This window comes from Pongo pygmaeus, chromosome 12, assembly GCF_028885625.2.
Source record: "Pongo pygmaeus isolate AG05252 chromosome 12, NHGRI_mPonPyg2-v2.0_pri, whole genome shotgun sequence".
Taxonomy (NCBI): Eukaryota; Metazoa; Chordata; class Mammalia; order Primates; family Hominidae; genus Pongo; species Pongo pygmaeus.
The window spans coordinates 94,741,165-94,765,579 of record NC_072385.2 but is presented as its reverse complement, the minus strand read 5'-3'; the positions used below and the strand labels follow the sequence as shown (position 1 = coordinate 94,765,579).

The 24,415-nt window shown below is 37.5% G+C and overlaps 1 protein-coding gene across 4 annotated transcripts in view; it reads right to left on the bottom strand.

The window, feature by feature from the left end:
* Positions 1 to 24,415, bottom strand: part of SOS1 (SOS Ras/Rac guanine nucleotide exchange factor 1) — a 143,262-nt gene that overhangs the window by 77,007 nt on the left and 41,840 nt on the right. For 3 of the 4 annotated variants that reach the window (XM_054475501.2, XM_054475499.2, XM_054475500.2), the window contains exons 2-3: positions 9,537 to 9,662; positions 866 to 997 (exon numbers count right to left, since the gene is read on the bottom strand). In XM_054475501.2, coding sequence (XP_054331476.1) covers positions 866 to 997; positions 9,537 to 9,662 — 258 coding nt within the window. Of the gene's footprint in view, positions 1 to 865; positions 998 to 9,536; positions 9,663 to 17,308; positions 17,328 to 24,415 lie in introns of those variants that run through there. The other variant, XM_063648798.1, reaches the window with a different exon arrangement.

Sequence of the window (24,415 nt, the reverse complement as noted above, 5' to 3'; positions counted from 1 at the left end):
GAACTGAATGCAAAATACAACCTTAAACTCATTCAAGTGTTTAACTTTAAATTTTGGACAACATCAAGCAAACCTGAACTTTCTAACACTATCACTTAGAGTCTTGTGAACTTGGCCTAGAAGTTACTTAATCACTTTCTGCCTTTGTCACCTCATTTACAAACTGTGGATAATAATAACTTTGTTGAATAATAAAACTCAGACAATGTATACAAGTATTACCATTTTGTCTGTATTATAGTATGTACAAAATTACTGGCATCTAAGTTTTTAATTATTATAATACCTATATTTTTGTTGTGAAAGATAATAGTAGTTCATTACATTAACTAAAACAGAAATAGCATTATTCGAGCTTCCAGCAGTTATTCTATTAGTTCTATAGAGATTCAACTGACTGACTGACTTATTTACATGATAAGTAGGACTGGAGAGTTTAGGTGATCTTTTTGTTCCAAGATTACACATAGCCTTGTAGCCTTTTCACAGAGGTCTCTACACAAAGTACTAACATCAAAAGGATTTATAGGAACACTTAGGTCTAACCAACAACAAAGGAGGAGTTTTATAAATTCTCTTTGTGGTCCTAATTACATCTGAGATAAATAAAATCCACAATAACTTTCTTAGTCCTCTCAACTTGCTTATTACTATTGATATGAAATTACTTTAAATCATGTTGCCCAGTTTCTATTTTCTTATTATCATAGCATCCCTTCCCACCACATAAATCTCTGGAAAACTTAGAATGAGAGAATTTTACTCTTAAGTTGACTCAATTATCCATAAAATATATTCTTATTGTATAAAAATGGTGGGTTTTATTTTTCCCTTAAAAGGCAAGAAGGCAGTATTTCAGCATTACCTTTAATAAAGGATGAATTTTTTCTACTGGGAGAGATAAAGGGTTTCTTCGCTTCCTCTTTTCAATAGCTGATTGGGCATCAGCTATTGCCCATTTATCAATTGGATGAGGGAAACTTTTTTGAACACGTTCCTTGGAAAATAGGAAAATAACAACTAAGCAAAAAATATATTAAATAGTGCTCTTCACTTAAAATTTACTTTTAAAATCAAAGAATACCAAAAGTAGAGCTTTTCACATGTGGTATAATTTACATTACAAACATATGAAGCTAAGAGAAAACAGTAATTGTCAATGTATTAGTTCCTTAATTAGACAATAAGAGACTAAACATTCTTTCTATTATCTAGGGGGAATATCACATCCTGAATTTCAACTTCACTGTGATAAAACTAATTACAAGAATGAGTAGAAGCTACTTTAAATAGTATTTGTATAAAATTTCAAGGAACACCACCCAAGATCAAGAAGTAAATATCTAAATCCAGTTCTCACTCACTTGTCCTTACTTTCAGTAGTAATTACATGCAGCATTTTTCAATCGAAACCTCTATGAATATTCTTTATCTACCATGCAAAGGCACTTCAAAACTATTTACAAATCATGGAAAGCAATCGTCTGCATTGGTGACAGCAATTTTAATACATTGTAGTTTCTTTAAAGTCCTCCCATAGTCATTCGTTTTTAACAAAATACTTCAATTTAATTTCCAGAAATTCTTTAGTTAAAATTTCCACTGAGAGTGAAAGAACTCAGGTTACTATCACAGTTGACTTTCGTTCCTTATTAAACTAATGTAATTCACTTCAAAAAGGTGCTTTCATCCTCTCAAAACTTTAAAAAATCCACTTGCAGGATACCATAACTAAAACCAGTAGAGGTCGCTAGTACATAACTTTTACACATGTGTTTTGAATAAATGAGTATTCAACTAGTATGTAAAAACTACTAGATGAAATTAAACATCATCCTAATTATAAATCTGAATAAAAAGTTTTATTATTTGCTAGTAAAATGGAAAATAAAAAAAGTGTGATGCCATGTGATGCCCTTGGTGGTGAGGGAGGGGTGGAGAACACAATGATTCTTGGAAATTTTAAAAGCAAATCTATAAATTGAGGAGTGTAATCCATTCAATTTTAATAAATTTTCATCTATGTCCAAGGCTAAATCAGCTTCCAAATAAGTTATTTTAATTCTAATTAATGGAATTAGAAGCATGTTGAAAGAAATTATAGCAGTTAAAAATGGGATTTACAAACCTTTTCAACTGTCTAGTTGAAAAGCTGTTTGCCAGGACACCAGCCTCATGCAGTAAAAGGCAATACAAAGGTCCAAAATATTGAGGAGGCATCGCAGGTGAAAAGGGAAGGGGTAAAGGGAGAGAAGGGAACATCCAAAACAAGAATTCTTTTCTTTTTTCCAAGTTTATTTTACAGACTTGTTAATCCAAAAATGACAAGATATTTACGACTAACTTACGTGGTTTTCAATTAAAATGTTTATAGTGATGGGTTAAACCCATGATTAACTAAGTGTAACCATGGTACAAACCTAATAATGCTATGACCCTGTGGCTTTCCAACATTTTTTAAAACCTCAACTCATAGTAAGAATAAATTTTCAACACATTTTTACAATTATACCCTTACATACTGCACACATACTCAAATGAAACAGTTTCCTAAAACAAACCTGTCCTTATTATATGTAGCACACTGGCATTTTCTGTTCTGTTTTTTATTTATATATTTATTTATTTTGAGACAGAGTCTTGCTCTGTTGCGCAGGCTGGAGTGCAGTGGTGCAATCTCAGTTCACTGCAACCACCACTCCCAGGTTCAAGTGATTCTCCCACCTCAGCCTCCCAAGTAGCTGGGATTACAGGCGTGTGCTACCATGCCCGGCTAATTTTTGTATTTTTAGTAGAGATGGGTTTCCCCATGTTGGCCAGGCTGGTCTTGAACTCCTGACCTCGGGTGATCCGCCCACCTCAGCCCTCCCAAAGTGCTGGGATTACAGGTGTGAGCCACTGTGCCCAGCCTGCTTTATTTTTTAAAATGAGGGTTGGGCAATGCACTAAAGTAATTTTATGACTTATTAATGGCCATGACCTGGAGTCTAAAAACACTGGTGCACAGTGTAGATATAAAAGCAGTAGAAAAAAGTAAAAATAAAAAATAAAAGCAGTAGAAAAGGACAGAAGTTGAACTCAACCTAACAATTAATTCTAAATAGAGTTACATGTCTTTGGAAAAAAAAAAAAAAAATCACCAGCAGTGGAATTACAGAGACTAATTGTAGGCAGGGGTTGAGGTAGAATAAAAAGAAAACAGAACAGCAACCCCTGTCCGTATCAATTATGTCTACCTCATTCCAGGTTTATTGTTTTGAGGAAGGAAAGAAGAGGAAAGAAAATCCCGAATGATTTTTAAAAAGGCAAAGTGGTAATATTAAACTTACTTACAAGGGTATTAATGAAATCAAATTACCAAATACATAGGAGACAATGTCAACGGTCAAGATGCATGCGCAAAGTTTCGTAGGGTTAAAAAAAAAAAAAAAAAAAAAGGTGTTTCAAACGTGGAGAGGCCAAACTGAAGGAATTACTTTATTTCTTGTAGTGGCAAATTTATAATTTTATGGTAAAATAAAATTCCTTTCACAAACATTTTATATTTCTTTACTTTTTATTTATTTTGGGGGGGAACAGGGTCTCGCTCTATCACCTGAGCTGGAGTGCAATGATGCAATCATAGCTCACTGGAGCCTCAACCTCCTGGGCTTAAGTGATCCCCCTACCTCCGCCTCCCAAGTAGCTGGGACATTAAGTACGTGTCACCACGCCCAGCTAATTTTTTTATTTTTAGTAGAAATGAGATCCTGCTATGTTGCCCAGGCTGCTCTGGAACTCCTGAGCTCAAAGTGATCCTTCTGCCTTGGCCTCCCAAAGTGCTGGGATTACACACATGAGCCACTGCACCCGGCCTTCATGTATTTTTAAAAAGCAGCCCAAGGAGGACTGAACAATGAAAGATTCATGAATTAGAATACTATTACTCTCCTAATTTCAAGATTAATAATTTTATTTGTATTAAATGAGAAACTCTATCTTGATTAATATTTAGTACCTTTGGGAAACATTAATGAGATACAGAGCTAAGTTTGAGATTCACCTCTATTATTAGCAGAACCCTGTCTTTTCCTTTACATAATAAATAGGTTTAAAAAGATAACCTTGATCAATTCCAATATAAATATTCTAGGTCTTATATAAATTCCTACATATGTACTTCAGTTAAAAAAAAAATCAGATCCCCATGTACTTTGGTATGTGTGGGAGAAATTTGTTTTTGTTTAGAAAGGTAGAAAATATGGATAAATTATTTGGGGAATCTAAATGTTAATGGAAAGCTTATTAGAAATTATAGGGACTTGGCCAGGCATGGTGGCTCATGCCTGTAATCCCAGCACTTTGGGAGGCTGAGGTGGGCGGACTGCTTGAGGTCAGGAGTTCAAGACCAGCCTGGCCAATATGGTGAAACCCTGTCTCTACTAAAAATACAAAAATTAGCCAAGCATGATGGTGCTCGCTTGTAGTCCCAGCTACTCAGGAGGCTGAGGCACGAGAATCACTTGAACCTGGGAGGCAGAAGTTGCAGTGAGCTGAGATCACACCACTGCACTCCAGCCTGGGTGACAGAGGGAGTCTCTGTCTCAAAATAAAAAAAAAGAAAAGAAAGAAATTATAAGGACTCTTTAGGATTCCAAGGGAAAAAAAGCTAAAGAAAAAAAATGAATGGAAAAAGAAAGTAGACGTTTTACATTTTATGATGAAGGGCTAATGACAAAAAGAAGTCTAAGACAAAGGAGTTTAAAAAAAAAAAAAAAAAAAAGCCTGAGATGAATGAGGAAAGAAAAATGTATCAGTGTCCTAAGAAATCAAAGCTGGTTAAACCAGAAAGGGAAGGAACAACAAAGGAAATCAGTCTAGTCAAGTAAAGAACAAGCACAATTATGAAAGGACAAGACCTAAGAAATTAAAGAATATACTTTACTAGGGTCATAACACAGGAAAAAAATATTAGCTTTTGCCTCTATTTTTTGAAAGTTTAAACAGAGAAAATTATACTTATTAAAAAGGAGGAAAAAAACAGATTGGAGCAATTTTTATACTATCTTTTAATACTTGAATTAGTTGGAATCAACAGAGCCAAATAATATATACCCTTCTTCTGCATTCCCAGAGCATTAAAATATATATAATACAGTCAGCCTTCCATATCCATGGTTCTACATCTGTGGATTCAACCAACCGCAGATCAAAAATATTTTTTAAAAAATAAAAAAATACAAAATTTAAAATACAATGTAATAACTATTTACATTGAATTCAATTTTTTTTTTTAAGAGTTAGGGTCTCACTCTGTCACCCAGACTGAAGTGCGCTGGCATGATCATAGCTTCCTGCAGCCTTGAACTCCTGGGCTCAAGTAATCCTCCCACCTCAGCCTCCTAAGTAGGTGGGAGTACAGGCACAAGCCACTACACTTGGCAACATTTACTTTTTATTAGGTATTATAAGTATTCTAGAGATGATTTAAAGCATATGGGAGGGTGTTCATTAGTTATATGCAAATACTATGCCATTTAATATAAGGGACTTAAGCATCCATGGATTTTGGTATCTTCAGGCAGCAGCCTGCAACCAATCCCCCATGGAAACTGAAGCACGACTCTAACTTTCTTATTCATCTGCAATACTGCCTGACGGTAAATACTAATATATTGGCAGTACCAATTAGTGATTATTGGCTACATCAATAAAACAAAATTCCATTCATTTGGACTATGATACTTTATAATTTGTAATAATCTATAGTACAATTTATCAAAACTTTTTAATTACCATCAGCAAAACATGTATGCAATCTATCTGTTTTCAAGTACTTTTGAAGCAACTATTTTCCTAAACCTCAGGGCAACTAAAAATCACTCTTAGACATATCCCCTAGGAGCTACCAAATTAAGCAGTAATTGCTACCATACTTTGAATTATGCTTATACTTTAAAGCAAAGTGTATTCTTTAAACATTTTTTTTTTCAAACTTCTTTTTCTTCCTTTTGAGACAGGGTCTCACTCTGTCAGGAGTGCAGTGGCGCAATCACAGCTTACTGCAGCCTCAACCTCCTGGGCTCAGGCGATCCTCCCACCTCAACCTCTCAGGTGGCTGGGACAACAGGCATGTAGCCCCATGGCCAGCTAATTTTTTGTATTTTTAGTAGAGACAGGGTTTTGCCATGTTGCCCAGGCTGGTCCTGAACTCTTGGGCTCAGGCAATCTGCCCACGTTGGCCTCCCCAAAGTGCTGAGATTACAGGTGTGAGCCACCACACCGGCCAAATTTATTTACTCCTTAAATTGATGTATAAAACTGTACCTGTATATCATGTACAACATGATGATGCTTGGAAGTACATATACATTGTACTGTGGAATGGTTAAATCTAGCTAATTAACAAATGCATTACCTCACATAGTTATTTTTGTGGTGAGAACAATCAATACCCACTCTTAGCATTTTCAAGAATACAATATACCATCATTAACTATAGTCACCATGCTGTACAATAGGATCTCTTGAACTTATTCCTCCCAACCGTAAATATGTATTCTTTGAATGAATCTTCCCCAGTTCCCTCTCTCTCCAGTCAACACAGCCTCTGGGAACCATTATGAAGTGTATTCTTCAGAAAGATTTTTAAATATGTATATTCTGCTAATTCAGATTGATCTATTTTTAAAATACTTTTTTTTTTTTTTTTTGAGATGGAGTCTTGCTCTGTCACCCAGGCTGGAGTATAGTGGTGCAATCTTGGCTCACTGCAACTTCTGCCTCCTGGGTTCAAGTGGTTCTCCTGCCTCAGCTCCCGAGGAGTTGGGATTACAGGTGCCTGCCACCATGCCCAGCTAATTTTTTGTATTTTATTTTTTTTTTTAGTAGAGATGGGGTTTCACCATGTTGGCCAGGCTGTTCTCAAACTCCCAACCTTAGGTTATCCGCCTGCTTCGGCCTTCCAAAGTGCTGGGATTACAGGTGTGGGCCACTATGCCCAGTCTCTATATACATTTTTCTTATGTGACCCTCAAAACTTAAGAAAAATATTTTATGACTCATCCCAAAACATACTTAGGGCTTGCTAAATTTAGGGCCCTTATTATTTTAATAGAAAGCTTTGTAAGTATATTAAAGAAATACTGAATCCTAGTCAATGAGGAAAATGGAAGATTATTTCCCGATAAAAGAATCTAAGACACCATTTGCTATGGTCCAAATGTTTGTGCCCCTCCCAAATTCATGTTGAAACCTAAACCCCACTGTGGTGGTATTAAGAGGTGTTAACATCACTCTTCCATTCTCATGTAAAGTCCTGCTACCATTCTGTCCAACTTTATGGTTTACACTAGGGACACACAAAATACCCCGGCCTCTTAATTCTATAAACACCTCATCTTGGGGACCTTCATTCCTGGTCTAGCCACATCCTCCTTTATAACTATGTTACTTATGAAATTTTACATTCAAACAACTCTTTCTCTGATCTCAATCTATTCTATTTCTCTCTTTCAGATGTCCTAATATTATCAGTTCTCTGACCTTACTGACAACTCTAGTACCCTGTTCTCTCCATGTTTTTCCATTATATGTGCCCTCTCCTACCTGGTATTAGAATGCATGCTCAAAAAGCTAGACTTTCTGGTTGAAAGTCTTGCCTTCACTACTTAATAACTTGGCCAGGTTATTCAACCTCTCTGTGCTTCAGTTTCCACATTCATTCATTCAACTTATATTTTCTGAGTGTCCTCTGTGCCAGATAACGTTCTAGGTGCTGATGATTCAACAGTGAACAAGAAAAAAAAAAATCCCTGGAGCTTACATTCTAGTAGGGAAAAAACTAATACCATCTTGATGGGATTATTACAAAGTTTAAATGAAACATAAAGCATGGAAGTATTCAGACTAGTGCATAATACTATATAGCAAACCCATCAGCTATTATCACATTTCACTGTTTTCCTTATCCAATTTCAATTCAGTGATGCTCTTCTCAGCAGTTTCTCATTGGATATGCCTGTCTATCAATCCCTCAGCCTTCAGGGGAGAAGGACAAGGCCTGAGGTTGCTAAAGATTACTTCCTACCCAATCACTGTGTGCCATAAAAACATTACTTTCTATGTGTGTTGTGTCCTGAAAAGGTTGCAAAGCACTGCTATTACCAGTTTTTACAATTCCCTTGCCCTACTGTTCTGCTGCTATACATCCATGAGGAAACACCATTCAGTCCAACTATCTTTTTTTGTGCTCACACTTGAGTGCTGCAAAAGCAAAGTCACAGAAACCCAAAGATTTGAACTACTGTACACTTGAAGTCATTAAAGTCAAACAGTCCTTCATCATTGCCAGAGAACTCTATTTCTAGCTGTATCTCCCATTTTCTACAGTTGGTACTTCAAACCTTATTCTTCTCTCCAACTTTCGACTCCTTCCGAACTCAGTTTAGATATATCTTTTTCTTGGAAGCTATCCCAAACCCCAAAGCATCTATCAGTTGCCCCTTTCACGGTTTCCCATAGACTCTTTACTCATAGAATATCACATTATGTTACTGACTACACATCTATCTGTATCTCCATTAAATCATAAGCCCTGAAAAGACAAGGGCCATATCATCTTTCTAAGAGATTACAGAACCTCCTTCCTAGGTGTTTAGATGTTTCCCTCTCTCTCAATCGGTGGGAAATAATTCACTTACCACCTAAAATACATGTAACAACTGAAGATCAAAACATTAACAGAAATATTTTTGGAATGTTAGCTGGCTTTAATAAAAGAAATGCTTGGACATATGCCACTCCTAAAGGTATGGGTATATCATTCTATCATCAAGAAATTGTTTGTTTTAGCTTACAAACAAAAAAATGTATAGTTTAACAGCAAGAATATATACAAACTATCATATATGCAATACAGGTTGATTATCCCTAACACAAAAATCCAAAATCTGAAACTTTTAGCATTTTTTTTTTTGGAGTCATGGTTCCACTCTTTCATTCAGGGCTCACTGTAGCTTCGATCTCCTGGGCTCAAGTGATCCTCCTGTCTCAGCCTCCTGAGTAGCTGGGACTACAGGCGCATACCACCATGCCTAGCTAGTTAAAAACAAATTTTTTTTAGAGATGGGGTCTCACTTTGTCTCCCAGGCTGGTCTCAAACTCCTGGGTTCAAGTGATCCTTCTGCTTTGGCCTCCCAAAGTGCTGGGATTACAGGCTTGAGCCACCACATCAGGCCAAAATCCAAAACTTCTAGATGCTGACATGATGCTCACTGGAACACATCAGAGTTTGGGTTTTTGGATTTGGGATGCTCAACCAGTAAGTATACTGCAAACATTCCAAAATCCAAAAAAAAGCCCTCGAAATCTAAAACACTTCTGTTCCCAAGCATTCCGGATAAGGGATACTCAACCTGTAAAGAGTTAAATCCAGGCTTCATTTTCTTACATACCACATATATATATATATAAATCAAATTCTTTCCCCGTTCACTGACATTACAACCAATACACAAATTAGATATAAAGTAAATACAAGACAACATTTGTCATACCTCTACATCTGAAGCACTTCGGGGCTGAGCTTGGCATAGCATATTTAATAATTGCAAAATTAATTCTTCAACATACTGAAGAGCATCGTCATTAGACTCGAGAGTAGGATGAACTTGCCCCTGGACCTATAAACAAAAAGCAAAGTAATTAAAATGTGGGTTCCATATCATTAAACAAATTTTTAAAACTTTAAAAAATGTGGGTTTGTGGCCGGGCACGGTGGCTCATGCCTGTAATGCCAGCACTCTGGGAGGCCGAGGCGGGCAGATCACCTGAGGTCAGGAGTTTGAGACCACCCTGGCCAACAAGGTGAAACCCTGTCTCCATTAAAAATACAAAAATTAGCCAGGCCTTGTGGTGTGCGCCTGTAATCCCAGCTACCCAGGAGGCTCAGGCAGGAGAATTGCTGGAACCCAGGAGGCAGAGGCTGCAGTGAGCCAAGATCTTGCCACTGCACTCCACCTGGGCAACAGAGCAAGACTCTGTCTCAAAAATAAAAAGTGGGTTTGTACTTAAAAATGTGGTCTGGCTTGCAAATACAGATTTGATGATACTGACCTAGAGGTCAGGAGTTCTCAACCCTTTTTCCCAGCCACATTCTTATATGCTCCTGGAGATCCAGTTTACCTAACTAAATAATTTCAGTATGTTTTTTCTCATACTATGGTTACAATATGATGCAGAAATAGGGAAAGGAAGGGAGAGGCTGAGGTGATGATAAAAGATATAGTTTATATGGTTTTTGCCAGGAACCAGTTAGAACATTTATTCAACATTCTGCTTGGGCAAAACTGACCTCCTATGGGCCTCTGACTGTTGTTTAACTTTACCATTCCTAATAAATGATAAAATCCAGGAGGGGCATATCTCATCAAGTTCACCAGTGTATCTATGGCAGCAAGCACTGTGCAGGGCACACATATTACAAGCTTGATAAATTTAAATATCATTTGTGAACACAAAGTCACCCTGTATCAAAGGACACAAAATTTGTGACTGTCTATACTTTAGGAATATTGGTGGCCTAAAAATCTTTACCTTCTTTCTCCTCAACCATTTCTTTAATTTTTTTTTTTCATGAAAAGTTTCACTTAAGAGTCCACACTGGAAAGAAGCCTTGACCATTTCTTTAGTTGAATCTCAGGCCAGTGGCCTCTGTAAAGCTCGCATGTTAATAAACAGCATGATAGTCTTTACTTGCATCCCTTTGTTCCTCCCTAAATAAATGGCAAGAAAAGACAGTTCCAGGAGAGAAACAATACATGTTCCAAAACATGCTCAACTCTCCAACAGGCGATAGGGCACTTACTGATGAAAGTGCACAGTACTCACTGGCTCAGAGCACACAGTATGGCCTGTCCTACTACACTTCATTAACTGAGAGGGTGTGACAGCCTCAGTGTACAGGGAAAATTTTATAAACAGTGTACTAGACTGAGTGCGGTGGCTAATGCCTGTAATCCTAACACTTTGAGAGGCTGAGGAAGGAGGAACACTTAAGGCCAGGAGTTCAGGACCAGCCTGAGCAACACAGGGAAAACCTGTCTCTACCAAAAAAAAAAAAAAAAAAAAAAGCCTGGTAGAGTGGCACATGCCTGTAGTAGTCCCCACCTACTCCAGAGGCTGAGGTGAGGTGGAAGGATCGCTTAAACCCAGGATGCCAGGGCTGCAGTGAGCTATGATTAAACCACTGTACTCCAGCCTGGCCAACAGAGGGAGACCCTGTCTCAAAACAACAATAAAAGATAGTATCCTACATAATAATTTTTTAAAGGTACATATATGTATACATACATATGTATGCATTCATATACATTTTAAAGGCAAATAGCATTGTAACAATCCAGAACTGCATGAAGAGGTACTACATAGAGTATGAGCTTTAAAACAAAATTTATTTATTTTTTATTTTTTTGAGACAGGGTCTCACCCTGTCACCCAGGCTGGAGTGCAGTGGCGTGATCTCGGCTCACTGCAACCTCCGCCTCCTGGGTTCAAGCAATTCTCCTGCCTCCGCCTCCCTAGTAGCTGGGATTACAGGCACCTGCCACCACGCCCGGCCAATTTCTGTACTTTTAGTGGAGACGGTGTTTCACCACATTGGCCAGGCTGGTCTCAAACTCCCGACCTCAGGGGATCTACCCGCCTTGGCCTTCCAAAGTGCTGAGATTACAGGCATGAGACACTGTGCCCGGCCTAAAACAAATTTTTTTTAACAATTTAATTTTACAGGTGAAGAAACCCAGAAGGCTTAAATAATTTGCCCAAGAACTTTTGATCATATTGAGTACAACAATTACCAATCTGATTGTAATTTATCTGTTTACAAGTATCCCTGTTAGGTGACTGGATGGTTGTACAGTTAAAATAATAGTGTGTACTAGAACCCAGAATTCATAATTCTGAGTTCTGTGATCTCCATTCACCATACCACCACACTCTGACTAATGTGTGCAGGTATCAAACCATAGAAACTTATTCCTCTTCAATACTTAGAATGACCTTTAAAAAAACAAAACAAAACAAAACTGGAACTTGCAAAAGTTTTCTTTTTGTACAGTGATTTGCATGCCCCCAATGGCTTAAACTGTCTTTTCAGATAACGTTTATATTAACGAACAACATCTTCATTTTGCAGTGAATGTTACCACCACATGGTAGGCTATTTCTATCTGGTTCTCAGTCAATTCCTTTCATTTCTGAAACTCTTTCCTTAGTATTAGGACATACTCTATTCAATTTATTCCCTAATTTCCTTATTCCTTTTCCATGTCCTTGTAGAGTTCCATATCTTCCTCCATTCCTCCACCCCTTCTACTCTTGTATGTTCACTCCCTTCTCTTCTGCCCCTAAGTAACCTCATTTACTTCCACATTTAACAGTCACCTGTATGGATAACCCCAAATCTATCCCTAGTCCTGATTTCTCTCCTCAGTTTTAGACCCAAACTTCAAATTACCTGTGAAATAGTTCCACCTATTCTACCAAAATGTCAAACTTAACATGAAAAAAAGAAGAACTTAAGTATTTTAGAAAAACACAATATAGACTGCTCCTGATTTCACTTAGATGTAGTCCTAGAAAATGTAGCTATAATTGGGGGTTGCGTTCCAGTTCAAAGCCCCAGCATCACACAAACTATAGCTACAGATTTATAAAACCACAGACTTAGAGTTAAACGGGACTTTAGAAGTCATTTAACTAAGTCCTCTATTTATTGTATTTATTTATTTGAGACGGAGTCTCGCTCTGTCGCCCAGGCTAGAGTGCAGTGGTGCAACCTTGGCTCACTGCAACCTCCACCTCCTGGGTTCAAGCAATTCTCCTGCCTCAGCCTCCCAAGTAGCTGGGATTACAGGTGCCTGCCACCACGATGGGCTAATTTTTTTTAGTATTTTTAGTAGAGACCGGGTTTTACCATGTTGGCCAGGCTGGTCTCGAACCACTGATCTCAAGTGATCCGCCCACCTCCACCTCCCAAAGTGCTGGGATTACAGGCGTGAGCCACTGCACCCATCCAGTCCCTCTATTTAGATGATGAGAAAGAAAAATGATACACCCACAATCCTGTCGCTAACTAGTAATACTGTAAATATTGAACCTGGGCCTCCTGGCTCTTTCCACTAAACCCTTGACTGTTGAACCTGGAGTACCCTAGTGTAGGGAGTGGATGCCCATGGACCATATCTACTTATATAGTGGGCTTCCATATAAAACTTGGCTTGAAGTATGTTGTCATACTATTTAATAAACATCTATCTCATGTCATAAATGCAACTACAGTCCTATAAATCTTTATAATTTGAAAAGGGAAAATCATCATTGGTTACACAAAGGATCCCAATGTTTATAAGTTATATAAAATTATATTAAAAATCTGACATAAATCTCAAATGTTAGAGAAGATAACAAATGTTAAAATGAAAATACTTCATCAATAATTCTAATTACCTTTTAAAAATATCACAGGCCTTTGAAGAAGGGGTCTAGGCATCCCAAAACATGTTTTAGAAAGTATTCAAGAAAGTATGATTAAGTTTTTTTGTAAAGTTCACTGTTTTTCAAAGAAACCCATGTATATAATTCTTCACTAATATAGCTCCATTTCCAGCTGCTCTTCAATTTACACTGCATGCTGACGCAATCTGAACTATCTGCAGTTTGCTAAAACATGGCATGTAGTTTCACTCACACTGTTCCCCATGCCTGTCATTCATTCTCTTAACTTTTTTTATCTGCCTATTTGGCTTTTTTTTTTTTTTTCAACTTTTTTTCTTTGTCCTTTTCTTCTTGTAAGCTATTTGAATTTCAAAACCCAGATTACACCCCATTTAGGAAGACTTCCTTGTTTCTTATCTCTAAGGCAGAATTAATCTCATTCATTTAACTGATTTGTTGAATCTATTAAATACTAGACCTTCTGTTAGGTACTGGATATACAGATATGAATCAAATATAATCCCTGCTCTTATGGTCCTTATACTCTTACTGGGTTAATCCCTGTATTACATACCACATTTCTGTTATTGGGTTTATCATGTTGACTTATAATTACATGTTCCCTTGTCTGTTTCCTCTTTTGGATAGTGATGTTCCAACTGGGCAGGGCTTTATGTACTTATAATTTTCTTCTTGCTTTTCACTCGAAACCCCTGACATTCAGGGGATACTCAAGGCTTCTGTGTTATAGAGGTGAGGGGAATAAAATATTTCTTTCTTGGAATTAAAATTGAAAAGGTGTGATGGTAAGACTAGAGAGTCTGGTTGTTTGGTTGATTTCAGGAGCATAAGCCTTTAAAGCAGAAACCATTCACAATACAAAAGCAGTTAGAACTAAAACAGATGTTAATTATGTAGAGTTGTATATAGCCACAACAGTGAAAATGCAATGGTTAAAGACGACAACGTGATACTGCTTATAATTCTAGCAAATATAATTCAAATGTTAAGTTTGGCACTTCCTATAAGCAAAATTTTGGAAATTCATATTCAGTTTTATTTATTGGTGGTTACTAATATCCAAATAAGAACTATTAAATAAATCAAACAAAGAATTAGTCGGCTTAAACAGAAAATAATGCATGATGCTAACTGCACTTCTAAGCTTCTGGACATTAACCTTTCTCACATCTTAAAATCTGTCAAATGGGAATCACAAAACTCATCCATGTATTTAAGAGATCAATAAATTGTTTTACCCCCTTAAAAACAAAAATAAAACTTAAAAACTCTAACTGAAAAACAAAGGCAATGGTCCATACTTAAAAGGCAAGCAGAGTACCAACTCCTGAAAATACATAGGCTGTTCTTTATTCTTTCAAGAAGATGCTGTTAGGGTATTTCTTTAAAGAGCAAACAGAAGTAGTATTATATTTCACATGTAGGCAGAATAAACACATTTCTATTCCATGAGATAGTGTTACAGCCAAAGTGCTCCATTCCATCATAAATGGTACTCAGAGATATTTAATAGATCAAATGATCCAAGTTATTCAACTCCATACAGAATAGGTTACCCTGTCAAATCTTACGACAGTCTTCAGAAGCCATGTACAGCTGATTCAGAGTTGCATGTGTGTTTATGAGCAATTATAAATAAACATTTCAAATTGGGTTTAAACTATGTGGGTTTTCCCGGTTTTGCCATTTAATGGCAAAACATCAATTACTTTTGCACCAACATAATAGTTTTCAAAAAACATTACATTTTATACTTATGTTTACTGACACAGAAAATGTCATATACTTCTTTAACTATATTTTCTTAAATTAAGTACAATTAATGCAAATACTTTACTAAATAATTAACAATAGCCTGAATAAGAATTTTATAGTAATTGTTCTTTTAAGGAGTAATCACTATATTCAATTAAAGATTAAAAACTCTTGAATTATATAAACCTTCCTTAAGGACTACTTGAGTCTATCTTGACAGTTCATTTTGTCTCTAGTAAGTTCCAGCAGATTCTGAAGCAACTTTGTTGGCTATTATTGCCAGGTTTTGTGGAGTCTGAAAAGGCAAAGGGATTTAGGTGTATATCAATTCCTAGTTGTTTGATACATGAGTTCTCCAAGTGTATTCAGGAACTCCTTGGGTAAACTGCCAGAAAATACTATGTTGAATTCTGATGAATCTTTCATATCCCTTGCTAGCTAATGGCTTTCTGGAGTATTGGAAAAGCTTCTAAATTATGTTCTGTCATGTCTTGAGCTCAGATCTGCTACTTTTATTTATAAATATAAAGACAGAATTTGAGATAAAACTGGTATTCTCAAAGCCAAATAATAAAGATTGGAATCATCAAATCCCTTTCTTAGTGTTACAATTCTTTAGTCAATGTTTGATGCTTTAGGTGCTTATTTCTCCTCACTCTGAGGTTAAAAACCAAGGCAAAAATCTTTCATCAAGAAATAAAATTTAAGACCAGCCTGGGCTGGGCGCGGTGGCCTACGCCTGTAATCCCCGCACTTTGGGAGGCCAAGGTGGGTGGATCACCTGAGATCAGGAGTTCGAGACAAGCCTGAGCAACATGGTGAAACCCCGTGTGTACTAAAAATACAAAAATTAGCCAGGTGCGGTGGTGCCCACCTATAATTCCAACTACTGGGGAGGCTGAGGCAGGAGAATCACTTGAACCCGGGAGGCAGAGGCTGCAGTGAGCCGAGATCGTGCCACTGCACTCCTGTCTGGGTGACAGAGTGAGACTGCATCTCAGAAAAAAGGAAAAAAAAAAAAAAATAGACTAGCCTGGCCAACATGGCAAAACCCCATCTCTACCAAAAATACAAAAATCAGCCGGCCGTGGTGGCACACACCTGTAGTCCCAACTGAGGCAGGAGAATTGCTTGAACCCGGGAGGCAGAGCAAAAGACAAAAAAAAGACAAAAATCAAACAAATCAGAGCACTTACATCTTTCCCATAAATAAAATAAACTAAAAATATTTTCTCTGGCCAGGCGTGGTGGCTCATGCCTGTAATCCCAGCTCTTTGGGAGGTCAAGGCAGGCGGATCGTCTGAGGTCAGGAGTTCAAGACCAGCCTGACCAACATGGAGAAACCTCGTCTGTACTAAAAATACAAAATTAGCTGGGCATGGTGGCACGTAATCCCAGCTACTTGGGAGGCTAAGGCAGGAGATTCGCTTGAACCCGGGAGGCGGAGGTTGTGGTGAGCCAAGATCGTACCATTGCACTCCAGCCTAGGCAACAAGAGCAAAAGTCTGTCTCAACAGAAAAAAAAAAAAAAAAAAAAAAAGGCATAGAGACCAAGAACAAAATGATGTGTTGGGGAAATTAAGTTGGATCATGGACCAAAGAGTACATGTAGGGAGACTGGAAGGCGCAGGTTGTATATCATGCTAAGGAGTTGGGAAGTGATCAGGGTAGCAGAAAATAATTGTAAGGTTTTAAATGAGACACAGACATAATTGGACGGTTTGCTGAAGTCAAAAATGTCAGTATGAAGGATGGGTTAACAGACATGAGGTTGAAGGAAGCAAAACTAGTTGGAATGATGCCACAGGCTCTATAAGAAGAGAGATTGAAAACCTGGACCGAGGCACAAACAGTGGGAGGTGGGAAAGAAGGGCCTGTTAAGGTAGAAGGAGGTAGGCTTGGATAACTATTTTTTTTGGGTGGTGGGGCCAGCAACAAGAGCGAACCACCAATTTAGGACAGGAAATACTAGAAGACAATATTTTCCAGGAAAGATAAGAAATTCAAGTTTGACATATGAGTTTAAGGTTCTTGTATTACATCTAGGGAAACAAACCTGAAATTCTTTTTTTATCAAGTGGCTCCTAAATTTTTTTCAGCCTTTTTTTCTCCTCTAAAAGAAGGAAAGAAATAAAGAAAAGCAACAGTTAATAAATAAATAAAAAACAAACTTGAGAGTCAGGTGTGGTGGTTGACACCTATAATCCCATCTACTTGGGAGGCTGAAGCGGGAGGATTACCTGAGTCTAGGAGTCCGAGACCAGCCTGGACAAAACAGACAGACTCCATCTCAAGATATTATAATAAATTTTTTAAATTAAAAAAATAAAAAACAAAGTTGACACTTTGAAAAGTACTAATAGAAAAATTGCTAAAAGATCAAGAAAAAAACAGAAGGCACAAATACTACTGTATTATACACAAGAAGGAGGGGCATAACTACAAATATAGCAGTTTAAAAAGAGAAAATTATGAAAAACTTCAAGCTTTTAACATTTAGGTAAAGTGAACAAATTCCTAAAAATTGTAAATTATCAAAACTGACTCAAAAAGAAATAAAACATTTCTAATGGTTTTCTAATCATTAAAGAAACTGTATCAAAGGTTTAAAATCTTCCCACAAAGAAGGTAATTTTATCTTTCCAGAAATAGACAATTCCATCCTTATACAATGTGTGCTGTGTACAACTGACATTAAACCAAACCAACACTATCTAGGAAAGAATAACTGTTCATGGACATAGATGAAAAAAAAATCATAAACAGAAGTAGCAAACTTGGTGGGGTGTGATGGCTCATTCCTGTAATCCCACCACTTTAGGAGTCTGAGGCTTGAGCTCAAGAGTTCGAGACCAGTCTGGGTAACAAGGCAAAAACCCATCACTACCAAAAATACAAAAATTAGCCAGGCATGGTAGCACACACCTGTGGTCCCAGCTACTGGGGAGGCTGAGGTGGGAGAATTGCTTCAGCCCAGAAGGCGGAGGTTGCAGTAAGCCAAGATCACACCACTGCACTCCAGCCTGGGTGACAGAGTGAGACCTTACCTTAAAACAAACAAACAAACAAAAAAGGGTAGCAAACCAAATTTAGAAATGTTTAGAAAAGATACTACACCATGACCGACTTGGGCTTATTTTAGAAACTGAGACTGGTTCAACAAAAGTAAATCTTTTGTGATTCTTGCATTAACAGATTAAAGGAGAAAAATGACAATAGATGCAGAAAAGGTAACAATTCATGGTTCCTAACAAATATACAAGCAAAAACTCAGGGCCTAGAAATAGAATAACATTTCCTAAACTTGATAAAGGATATAAACAAAAAGTATACAACAAAAATCATAATCAATAGTGCAATACTAAAAGAACTAGCTTTAAAACCAGGGACAAGACAAGGATACCTACTATCACAATGTCTACTCAACATTGTCTGGAGGTCCTAGCCAATAACAAAAAAAGGACTGGAAAGGAAGGAATAAAACTATTATTATTTGCAGGTAATACAATTATTCTAATTGAAAACCTAAAAGAATCTATAGAAAAATTACAAGAGTTAATAAGTGAGTTTAGTAAAATTGTTGAAATAATCTATAAAAGATATTGCACTCCTACACAAGCAACAAACAGAAAATATAATTTTTTAATGATAGTTGCAAAAATAAAGTAATAGAGTAACTAGGAAAATAATCTTATAAAATGTGTATAAAACCTTTACGGGCTGGGCACGGTGACTCACGCCTGTAATCCCAGCACTTTGGGAGGCCAAGGCAGGTGGATCACTTGATGTCAGGAGTTCGACACCAGGCTGACAAATATGGTAAAACCTTGTCTCTACTAAAAATACAAAAATTAGCTGGGTGTGGTGGTGCGCATCTGTAATCTTAGCTACTTGGGAGGCTGAGGCAGGAGAATCGCTTGATCCCAGGAGGCAGAGGCTGCAGTGAGCCGAGATTGCGCCAGAGTGAAACTCCTTCTCAAAAAAAAAAAAGAAAATCCTTTATGACGAAAAATTTTTAAACTTTAATGAATGACATTTAGAAGACCTTAAATAGTATTAAGGAAGTACCATAATATCTCAAGATGTCAATTCTCCCATACTCTAAACATTACAATTCCTATTAAAATTGAAACAATCTTCTGAAAAATTGAGATGTTGATCCTAAATTTAGAAGAGCCAAGAACAACTAAGGCACTCCTAAAGAAAAATCAGGCAAAAAACTATTTTTCCTGCCAGATAAAGACATGATTAAGCTACAGTGATTAAGATACTAAGATATTAGTGCAGAAACAGAAAGACCACCATAATGGAGAGCTCGTATACAGATCTTGTATGAAAATAATATAAAACAAAGAGTCAGTAGTGTAGATTCATGAGGAAAGGATGGATCATCCAATATATAGTGCTAGGACATTGGCAAATTATTCCCTATCACACACCATATATAAAAACCAACTGAAGATGGATCAAGTACATAACGGTGATAAGCAAAAGATTCAGAAACTTTTAGTAAAAGCATAGCAGGATATCTTTATAACCTGAGTTAGGAAAGAATTTATTTAGAAAGACACAAGAAGTATAAAATGAAGAAAAATTCTAATTCAATTTCATTAAGAACTACTGCTTAATCCACATATCACAAAAAGTAGAAAGATAAGTCACACACTGGGACACATATAACCTACAAAGGAAATATCCAGGATAAATAATAACAAAGTATTAATAAAAACAAACCCTCAGTTTTCTAAAATGGGCAAAAGTCATGTACAGACATTTCCTGGAAGGGGAAACACAATTGCCCCATAAATATTAGAAAGGTGCTCAGCCTCAATCTCAGTCTCAAGACTCAGCCTTGTATTTATTTGTATTCAAGTAAATACAAACAAAAACTATAAGACATTATTTTACACCTATTTTGACAAAAATTTTAAAATCTAAGAATATCAAGTATTGGTAAAGATATAAAGAAATGTGAATTTTCACCCATTACTGGTGAGAATATAAAATAACAATTTGGATTAAAGTTTAACATTACTTAGTAAAGTTAAATACACACACACATTATGATCCAGCAATTCTACTTCTAAGTACATTATAGGAGGGGTCCCCAACACCTGGCTGCCAACCAATAAATCCCCTCAAACCCCATTAGGAACCAGGCCACAGAGCAGGTGAGCAGCCTACCAGATAGCATTACCACCTGAGCTCTGTCTGTCAGATCAGCAGGAGCATTAGATTCTCATTGTCATGGGACCATGAACCCTACTGTGAACCGTGCATGTGAGGGATCTAGGTTTTGCACCTTATGAGAATCTAATGCCTGGTGATCTGAGGTGAAAGAGTTTTATCCCCAAAACATTCCCCCACCATGGAAAAATTGTCTTCCACAAAACCAGTCCCTGGTGCCAAAAAGGTTGGGGACTGGCCGGGCGCGGTGGTTCATGCCTGTAATCCCAGCACTTTGGGAGGCTGAGGTGGGCAGATCATGAAGTCAAGAGATCGAGACCATCCTGGCCAACATGGTGAAACCCTGTCTCCACTAAAAATACAAAAATTAGCCAGGCGTGGTGGCATGCGCCTGTAGTCCCAGCTACTTGGGAGGCTGAGGCAGGAGAATTGCTTGAACCTGGGAGGTGGAGGTTGCAGTGAGCCAAGATTGTGCCACTGCACTCCAGCCTGGGTGACAAGAGGGAGACTGTCTCAAAAGAAAAAAAAAAAAAAAAAAACCGTTAAGGACTGCTACATTATAGAACTCTTATATGTGTACAACAGATGAACAAGCACAAAAATGTTAACAGTAATGCTTAAAAAGCAAAACTTGTAAACAACCAGAATGTCCATCAACATTAGAATGGACCAATACATTGCAGTAGATTTAGAAAACAAATATTACTTACCAGCGCAAATGAATGACCTAAAAGTTACACAATAACATAAATGAAATCTCAAAAACATAAAATGGGGCAAAAATATAAGTTACAGAACAACAGAAACAATATGATCCATTTATATCAAGTTCACAAAAAAGCAAAACCAAACTATGTTCATTGTTTATTAATTTATACGTATGTGACAAAACTATAAAGAAATTTAAGTAGTTGATTAATCTAAAACTCAGCTATTACCTCCAGGGGAGGGGAAAGAAGATGCAATCAGTTAGGAAACCACAGAAGCCTTTAAAAGTATTAGAAATATTTCTTTTTCTTTTTTTTTTTTTTGTGAGACAGAGTCTCACTCTCTTGCCCAGGTTGGAGTGCAGTAGTGCGATCTCGGCTCACTGCAACCTCCACCTCCTGGGTTCAAGCAATTCTCCTGCCTCAGCCTCCTCAGTAGCTGGGATTACAGGCGTGTGCCACCATGCCCGGCTAATTTTTGTATTTTTAGTAGAGACAGAGTTTCACCATGTTGGTCAGGCTGGTCTCAAACTCCTGACCTCGTGATCTGCCCACCTTGGCCTCCCAAAGTGCTGGGATTACAGGCGTGAGCCACTGTGCCTGGCCAGAAATACTTCATTTTTTAACCTGTATGTTAGGTACATACATGTTCATTTCATTATTATTTAAACCAGCGGTCTCCAACCTTCTTGGCACGAGGGACTGGTTTTGTGGAAGACAATTTTTCCACGGACTAGGGGGAGGTGGGTGGGGAAGCATGCCTAAAGTCAGTAGTCCCCAACCTTTTTGGCACCAGGACCAGTTCTAGGCAAGACAACTTTTCCACAGACTCAGGTGGGGAGGATGGTTTCGGGATGATTCAAGTGCATTACATTTATTATTTACTTTATTTCTATTATTACACTGTAATATATAATAAAATAATTATATAGCTCACCATAATGTAGAATCAATGGGAGCCCTGAGCTTGTTTTTCTGCAACTAGACAGTCCCATATGAGGGAATGGGAGACAGTGACAGATCATCAGGCATTAGATTCTCATAAGGAGTACACAACCTAGATGCCTCACACGCACAGTTCACAACAGGGTTTGCGCTCCTGAGAATCTAATGCCTCCAATGATCTGAAAAGAGGAGGAGTTCTGGCGGTAATGCGAATGATGGTGAGTGGCTGTAAATACAGATGAAGCTTTGCTCACTCACCCACTGCTCACCTCCTGCTGTGCGGCCTGGTTCCTAACAGGCCATGGACCAGTATCAGTCTGTAGCCTGGGGGTTGGGGACCACTGATTTAAACTGAACATTTAAACTGAGCTTATATGCACTCTTTTCAATGTATATTTCAAAGCTTTAAGAAATTAAAATAATATTTTTCTAGTTTTTAAAATCTTAAGTATTTTCTTCAATGAATGTTACAAAATATAAATAGTATATCATTTTTTCAAGTAAACAAAAATACTCCTATTTTTAATTTGGATGCTGAGTATTGAGAAAAACAAATAAATTGATACAACTATAAACCCGGTCCTGGTATTTAGGCATATGAGATTTTACAAGTTTTTAACTGCAATTTTTTTTTGCACTGATAGCCTAGTAATAACCAAATTAGAATTTGTTGGCTATCAATAAATAATATTTTATAAGCAACAGAAACCATTTAAAAACTTGGAAGAATTGTGATAGGCTAGCTAAAATACAACCTACAAAATAATTTTTGTAGGGCCAGGAACAGTGGCGCACGCCTATAATACCAGCACTTTGGAAGGCTGAGGCAAGTGTATTGCTTCAGCCTAGGAGTTCAAGACCTGCCTGGGCAACAAAGTGAGACCTTGGCTCTCCAAAAAAAATAATTAAAAAATTAGCTGGGTTTGGGTGGTCCCAGCTACTCAGGAAGCTGACCCCAGGAGTTCAAAGCTGCAGTGATCCATGATTTTGCCACTGCACTCCAGCCTGCGTGGCTGGAGACCCTGTCTCAAAAACAAGAACAAAAAATAATTTTCGTAGCTGTAATGCAAGATGGTGTTTATTTATTAGTAAAGAATGTTCATAGTGGCTGGGTGTGGTGGTTCAGTCCTGTAATCCCAGCACTTTAGGAAGTGTGGGCGGGCAGATCACTGGAGGTCAGGAGTTTGAGACCAGCCTGGCCAACATGGTGAAACCCCATCTCTAATAAAAATACAAAAATTAGCCGGCCATGGCAATGCGCAGCTGTAATCCCAGCTTCTCGGGAGGCTGAGGCAGGAGAATCACTTGAACCCTGGAGGCGGAGGTTGCAGTGAGCCGAGATCGCGCCACTGCATTCTACCTTGGGCAACAGAGTGAGACTCTATCCTCGGTAAAAAAAAAAAAAAAAAAAAAAAAAACAAGAAGGAAAGAAAAAAAAAGATAAAGAAAATTTGCCAAGCATGGTAGCTTACGCCTGTAATCCCAGCACTTTGGGAGGCCAAGGCAGGCAGATTACCTAAGGTTAAGAGTTCAAGACCAGCCTGGCCAACATGGCGAAACCCCGTCTCTACTAAAAATACAAAAATTAGCCAGGCTTGGTGGCGGGCACCTGTAATCCCAGCTACTTGGAAGGCTGAGGCAGGAGAATCACTTGAACCCAGGAGGCAGAGGTTGCAATTAGCACCAGTGCACTCCAGCCTGGCCGACAGAGCAAGACTCTGTCTCAAAAAAAAAAAAGAATGTTCATAGTTATTAAATTAATAAATATTGGTAAATATTTTTATAAAAACTTGCTTATTCAACCTTTTTTGATAAAACCAATTTTTAAAAAAAATTTTGTGGGTACATAGGTGCATATATTTATGGGGTACATGAGATACTTGATACAGATATGTAATGCATAATAGTTACATCTTGGTAAATGGGGTATCCATTCCCTCAAGCATTTACCCTTTGTGTTACAAACAATCCAATTATACTTTCAGTTATTTAAAAATGTACAATTAAATTATTACTGACTAGTCACCCTGTTGTGCTATCAAATACTAGGTCTTATTCATTCTAATTACTTTTTGTACCCAGTAGCCATCTCCACATCCCCGCTACAAAACTTGCCTGTTCAATCTTTAAGACTAATTGGAAACAGTAAATAGTTAATTATTAATATTTAATTCATAAGAGTTTTTTAGTGGATTTTGTTTTTGAGATGGGTTCACATATGCTAAGCAGTATAGTAGGCATCTGGGAAAAGCAGAATAAGACAAAGTTCCAGTCCTCATAGAACTTACATCACTTGCTCTATTGTTAGCTTTGTGGTGCTGCAT